Source organism: Eucalyptus grandis, chromosome 9, assembly GCF_016545825.1.
Source record: "Eucalyptus grandis isolate ANBG69807.140 chromosome 9, ASM1654582v1, whole genome shotgun sequence".
Classification (NCBI taxonomy): domain Eukaryota; kingdom Viridiplantae; phylum Streptophyta; class Magnoliopsida; order Myrtales; family Myrtaceae; genus Eucalyptus; species Eucalyptus grandis.
Genome location: NC_052620.1, coordinates 26,520,766 through 26,527,382, shown reverse-complemented (window position 1 = coordinate 26,527,382; position 6,617 = coordinate 26,520,766). Strand labels below are relative to the sequence as shown.

Below are 6,617 nucleotides of genomic sequence, written 5' to 3'. Positions count from 1 at the left end.
TCTCTGTTCTCCGCTTCATCCGCCGGCTCCGTACTCGGTCAGCCACCGCCGACGCCGACGCGCCGACGCCAACCTAACATCAGAGACAATGCAGATTCACTCCCCTCGCATTCCCCTCCATGGCCCCATCCCCCGGCACTTCTCTGATCGATCGCTCGCTCCCCTCCCTCGTCCCCACTCTCTGTCCGCGCCCCCCCCTTGCTTCCCCGCGGCTCTAGCCGAAGGCTTCTTTGTCAGGGAAAGAAACTCTTGGAAGCTCGTGGTCGCAACTTCTGAAAAGGACTCCAACGTTTCAAAGACCAGTTAGACTCGGAATATGCCAGTAATGCAGACGCATCAAATGTCTTGGAGAGCAACGTTCAAGAAAACGTGGGAGGAATACGTCTCTTCATGTTATTTGGGAAGGTGTACCAATTGACGTGCATGAAAGAATTGGTCCAGACATCATCTAATTATAATAAAAAAAAAAAGTAAAAAGAAATCAAATGAGCCAAGCCCAATCAAAGCAAACGCCAAAGGAAATGAGCTGATTTCTGCACTTTTCGGAACTTTATATGACAAGCCACTGGCCAAGAACAAAGAGAGAGCGCCCCACACAGCACGCGCTCTCTACCCGCCAAACATCGTCTTCTCTCTTTCTTTCCTTCTTTCTTGTGGTTCCAGTGAATAAGAAATTCAACGCGACCACCAGCCCTTCTTCTCCCTTCTCCCCTTCCTCGGCCGTCTCCGTTCGCCGCCGCCGCCGCCGCCGCCGCCGCCGACCTAATCTCGAAGACAATGCAGATTCACTCCCCTCGCGTCCCCCTCCACGGCCCCGTCCCCCGGCGCTTCTCCGATCGCTCGCTCCCCTCCCTCCGCCCCCTCTCTGTCCCCGCCCCCTCGCTTCCCGACGGCTCGCGTCCCGTCGAGCTGGCGCTTCCTGGAGGCGAGGCGCGCTCGGGATCGGTTCGTCGCGGCTTGCGTTAGCCCTGGGCACGAGATTGCCGAGGACGAAGCCGAGACGACTCCGGCGCCGGCGACGAGTGACGACGATGCTCCCTGGCGCCGCCGCCGCCGTCGTTCGGTGAGGAGGCGGTGGCGCGGGTGGAGGCGGCGGAGAAGAGTGGGTTCTCGGACCAGAGCTTGTGGGGTCAAATGAAGGAGATCATGGTGTTCGCGGGACCGGCGACTGGTTTGTGGATTTGTGGGCCGTTGATGAGTCTCATTGACACCATCGTCATCGGTCAGGGAAGCTCGATTCAGCTCGCTGCGCTAGGTAATCAATGAACTCTCTACTTTTTCATTGCGAGTTGTTTGCTGGAAGGAAGAACTAAGGCGACCTCCTGAGCTTCGTCCCTTTTGCTCTTACCCGAGAAAGAGGATTCTTTCTGGTTTTTCGTAACTTCAGGCTGTTACTTACAGACACGAACTCAATGCTGTGCTTTCAACTGCAGGTCCTGGAACGGTTCTTTGCGATTATATGAGCTACGTGTTTATGTTCCTCTCAATTGCCACCTCGAATATGGTAGCTACTTCTCTGGCGAGACAGGTAATATTTTCCTTGAATGAATAGTACTTGTCGTAGCGTTATTGATAATTGGTTATTTGTAGCCACGCAAATTGCATTTGCTGGAGCGTCAGTTTGTTTCTGGCCTCATGCTTGACAGTTATCGGTTTCAGATATCAAAACATTGTTTTCTATGTATCTGGGGTGAGTTTGAATTGACCCTGTCTGGCTTTCGAAAATTTTAACTTGTTTTGCTGTGAAATGCGGGAACAAAAGCATTCACTCGTGGGATCCGGGCGGTCCAGGGGGGACCCCCACGGCTCCTCTCTTCTCGAGAATCCATACATCCCTTATCAGTGTATGGACAGCTATCGAACAAAAGCATATTCCCCAGTTTTGAATCTTTTGGCAAGCACATGCACATTATCGGGTCAGATGCCTTTCAAGGAGACATGAAAGCTTTCATTACGCAAAATACTCAAAGCCAATAGTATGTCATGCAGGATAAAGATGGGGTGCAGCATCAAATATCGATCTTGCTCTTTCTTGGATTGACTTGTGGCTTCTTGATGCTCTTCTTCACGAAATTCTTTGGTTCATGGGCATTAACTGGTACTTGAGAGTGCTTTGTCCCGTGATTTCTGTTATAGTTTACCTTTTTATCTGTCACTTCTTTTGTTTATCATTCCATTTCGTATGATGTGTTGCTAATTAGAAGATTAAAGCAGGCCAAGAAGAGACAACTAGTTGACTCATTAAACTTTTTCCATGTTTGCAGCTTTTGCTGGGCCAAAGAATATACATATTGTCCCTGCAGCAAATACTTATGTTCAGGTTCTCTTACTTTTTTTTTTTTGCCTGACTCTGGTATGGAATGGCTATCGTTTCAAGTTAATAAATTCCAATGCACTTTGTTCTTCTAACCTATCACGAAATCATAACGTGAAAGTAGAACTTGAGAGGCAGTCTTACTTTAAATGTCTGCCTTCTTGTTAGCAATCATTTGACAGTCATGAATTGTTGGACGTTTAGCAGTATACGTTAATGGAAACCTTGAGAGCTTTGAAAAGTACATATTCTTTGGCAAAACAAGTACTGAATCTATCAATATCTGTTAGATGAAGATTGCTAAGTGAGACCAGCTTAGTTTTTGCAATCCCAAAATGATTTGTCCTGCTTGGTCAAGTCAACCTCACAAGTTTCTCTCAATCATGCTCGGTACATCATGTTAATTATTTACCTTGATGATTTTCTAATTTGCTATACTTGACTATCGTGGTATATTAGTTTGATGAATATGTTTTCTATCTCATTTTAACTGAACAGAATTGTTTGAATTGGTAGATTCGAGGCTTAGCATGGCCAGCACTTCTCATTGGTTGGGTTGCTCAAAGTGCAAGGTGCAAATAGTTTTGTCCCTCCATGTATCTATCTATTGGATCAGCTCTTCTTAATTGGTCTCTCTTTCAATTCACATTTAAGTCCCTGACCTGCGAGTACATATTGTCTTTGATAGGACTATGCTTTTGGTTAAATCTACTCAAGAAGTTTATGCAGTAGTTTTTTTTTTTTTTTTTGGTCTAATTATGCAGTAGTTTGGTGGACCTTATAGTTCGTACACAAGTTTGAGTTGATGCTGTGTGGGACTCATATTAAAGTAAATGCAGTAACTGAGCAATCGGACTACTGAGGCTTAACCTCATATTCCTTGGGTTATGCATAGTTTTTGCACTATCTTTATATATTGTAGACATACTTTTAGGGTAGCTTTTCTTTTCCTGAAGCTCTCCATAACTTCTCAGCCTTGGCATGAAAGATTCATGGGGACCCCTGAAGGCTCTGGCCGTCGCCAGTGCCATAAATGGAATTGGTGACATTATCCTCTGCAGCGTGTTAGGTTATGGCATTGCTGGTGCCGCATGGGCAACAATGGCTTCACAAGTATGTTAAATTTCGAAATAATATGCCTTTCCAAAGTTGGGGAATATAGTCTCATCTGTGTGATCTTTCCTAATCAGAATACTTTCTAGGTTGTTGCAGGTTATATGATGATGGCTGCTCTAAACAAGAAAGGATACAACGCCTTTACAATCTCCGTACCATCAGCCGATGAACTTTTGTCAATACTCGCGCTTGCTGCTCCAGTGTTCGTAACAATGATCTCGAAGGTTTTGTCTTGCACTATTTGTGGCTTTTCTGGTTTTCACATGACTACTTCAGTGCATATAAGAGAAGTTACCTTTTCAGGTGGCCTTTTATTCACTTCTTACATACTTTGCTACATCTATGGGCACAATTACTGTGGCTGCTCATCAGGTTTATTCTGTTGGCAATGACAATTGTTATTTTCTCAAGTTTAGCTGCTCATTAGTGAGAAACCAAGTGTTTCTTACTTTAACTAATTGTACTCAATTCAGGTAATGGTTCAAATATTTTGCATGTGTACGGTATGGGGTGAGCCTTTATCTCAAACCGCACAATCATTTATGCCCGAGCTAATATATGGAGTCAATCGGAGTTTGGAAAAGGTAACTGATGGCTATCTTACTATGATTTTTGTGTCATTTCATTCGCTCTAGTGCAAAGATATGCTTCACGTTCAATCTTAGTCAATCCTACTCTGCCCCTATGAGGTAATGTTTTGCCTTTTTTAGTTGAACTATTCTCAAGATGTCTTGGTGTCAAAACAGGCGCGAACATTGCTGAAGTCTCTTGTGATCATTGGCTGCATAGTTGGGATCATTTTGGGAAGCATTGGAACGTTTGTGCCTTGGAAGTTTCCTAACATCTTTACACCTGATCAACATGTTATACAAGAGGTTAGCTTGCAAACTTTCGGGAGTCTGAATACGTAGGTTTCACAGGAATCTGCTGTTTTAGTATGTTAGCATTCGTTAGTTGAATGCGAACAGCATCAGGAGAAGCAGCCTGCCTGGTATAGTCAATGATATTCTATTATTAAAAGATGCTTGTTAGTATCGAAATTGTTTCGCTCCACCTTAAATAATCTAGGGTTTAAGGTTTAGTTCTCAATAACAGATTATTTACACTATGGTAAGTGATTATGGTAAATTGTGAATAGGGAAGTCATTTATGTTATTCTATATAAATTGTGGCAGGGCATGGCCCGTATAGTTTCGCCAAACTGTGCTGCTGCGGAAGCCTTAATTCGGTTTTACAACCCTTTCTTACAGTCGAATTTTAAAACGATGTCTAGAGCAGTTGGACTGGCACTGTTGTTTCCTTAGAGCTATAACAAGCACATAAGATTTTAAATTGACTCAATGGCCAGATTTATTTCCACACATTTGCTTATATTCAGACGATCATATGCATGTTATTAACTGGAGGCTAGAAAGTTTGTTCTGTTTATGGTGCAGCTTCATGTATCCAAATAGAATTGCTTTTTAGGTTAAAGAAGGTTGCCAAAAATTGCTCCAGGAAAATTTGTGGATGAACAAATCATAAATTCCCCATCTCTTCTGGATACCAAGTATCTGATTTTCTTTGAATTGCTTGTTTATGTTCAGATGCACAAGGTGCTAATTCCATACTTCATGGCATTAGCCATCACACCCCCCACACACAGCCTTGAGGGTACATTGCTGGTGAGAATGTTATCATTATGTATTTTTACGAGATCTCTTGCTCCTTTTGCAGTGAATCAGAGATCAATGCAGGTTACTGTAAGATTCATGTTGGTCTTATGTTTTGACTCATGGGTTATTCAGACCTTGTCTGGCTTGTGGTGTCTTATCAGTTAAAAAGGCAAAGAATAAGACTCTTTGGCAGACATAATCTTCTCTCACCTTCCTGTAATGGAGCTGTAGTTTTATTATACTTGTTAGGATCTACAGAAGTGTAGTTTCTGCTTTCTAGAGATGGTGCCGGTTTCTGGATAGGGTATAGGCGTAGACTGGCCATTCATCTCCATGCCCCTGCAATTCATGGGCTATTTGAACAATGTCTAGCTATGGGGACCTTGATTATGTGGTTATTATGTGCTCCGGTTACTGTGCATGTCTCTCTGCTTTACCCATGTTCATTTTGCTTAAAGCCTCATACCTGAGCAACATAGAATAGCATTGCATGTGTATGCATGTATCTATCACTCTCACCAAAATGTTATAATACCACTTGTATGCCAGGCCGGACGAGATCTTAGATTTATCAGTGCATCCATGAGTGGATGCTTTACTCTGGGCTCTCTTCTGCTGTTGGTAAGCTCATTTTTCTTTTCCATACGTCATTACAGAACTAGGTCATTTGATGAATTGACTAAACCTTTCTTTTTGTTACCAGCTCGTGAGCAGTAAAGGGTTGGGTTTGGCAGGATGTTGGTATGCACTCTCGGGATTTCAATGGGTAAGACTTGACACTCCCGCTCATTTTCATGCATTTTGTCTAAGGCACATCTCAAATGAAGAAAAAAATTTCAGGCTCGGTTCTTTCTCGCTCTACGGCGCCTTACTTCTGCCCACAGTGTACTGTACACAGAAGATCTGAGCCGTTTTAAAGTGCAGAAGCTAAAAGCTACTTAGCTTATAAATCACTCAATAAGGCATGTGCTCAGTATTGGTACTTTACTGATCGTCTTGATAAGGGGCCATCAAGTAACTTCTCGTGCTTCTCAGCCATACCACATGCATGATGCGTGGTTAATCTGTTTCCTCACATTAGGTTAGGGTTATTCCATTCTTTGTGCCTCAAAGAGGCCGAGAGCATTAAGCAAGGTAGTTCTTAAAGCTTTTGCTTCTTCTACAGAAAGACGGGGTCGTCTGCGTCTTATTGTAACTGTATCATAATAGAATAGACAATAGGATTATCCTCTTGGAGGTGATACGACTGAGGTTGCTCCTCTTTTAATTGTAAAAGCTATCTATTCAAATGGGGCTCCATTCTTGATACTGTGAGTGTGATTACTTATTTCCAGCTTATCGTTCGCCGAAACCTATACTTTAGTAATGTAATCGACACTAGTTGCTCCATCTGTGTCGCTCGTTTCTGGGTTTAGTACCGGACATTGAAAGAAAATAGAGCGTTTTGCAAATCATTATTCTCGAAAGCTCCACAGCATTCGCTAAAATTTGGCAGAAAAGCACAAAGCACCCGTTTAAGTTTGCACTTGTTG

At 43.2% G+C, this 6,617-nt stretch overlaps 1 protein-coding gene across 2 annotated transcripts; it reads left to right on the top strand.

Annotated features, from left to right (window-relative positions):
• The first annotated feature begins 555 nt into the window (after window positions 1-555).
• Window positions 556-6,394, top strand: LOC104431862 (protein DETOXIFICATION 46, chloroplastic-like). Of its 2 annotated transcripts, XM_039302118.1 has the most exons (14): window positions 556-1,255; window positions 1,434-1,528; window positions 1,990-2,098; window positions 2,265-2,320; window positions 2,831-2,886; window positions 3,289-3,427; window positions 3,517-3,654; window positions 3,734-3,802; window positions 3,904-4,014; window positions 4,177-4,305; window positions 5,017-5,094; window positions 5,635-5,706; window positions 5,789-5,851; window positions 5,926-6,394. In XM_039302118.1, the coding sequence occupies exons 1-14, from the start codon at window positions 1,135-1,137 to the stop codon at window positions 6,025-6,027; spliced, it is 1,338 nt and encodes a 445-aa protein (XP_039158052.1). In that variant the 5' UTR covers window positions 556-1,134; the 3' UTR covers window positions 6,028-6,394. The 2 variants fall into 2 exon arrangements, with proteins under 2 accessions (XP_039158052.1, XP_039158053.1); XM_039302119.1 differs by lacking the exons at window positions 556-1,255; window positions 1,434-1,528 and adding an exon at window positions 1,540-1,916.
• The last annotated feature ends 223 nt before the right edge of the window (window positions 6,395-6,617 follow it).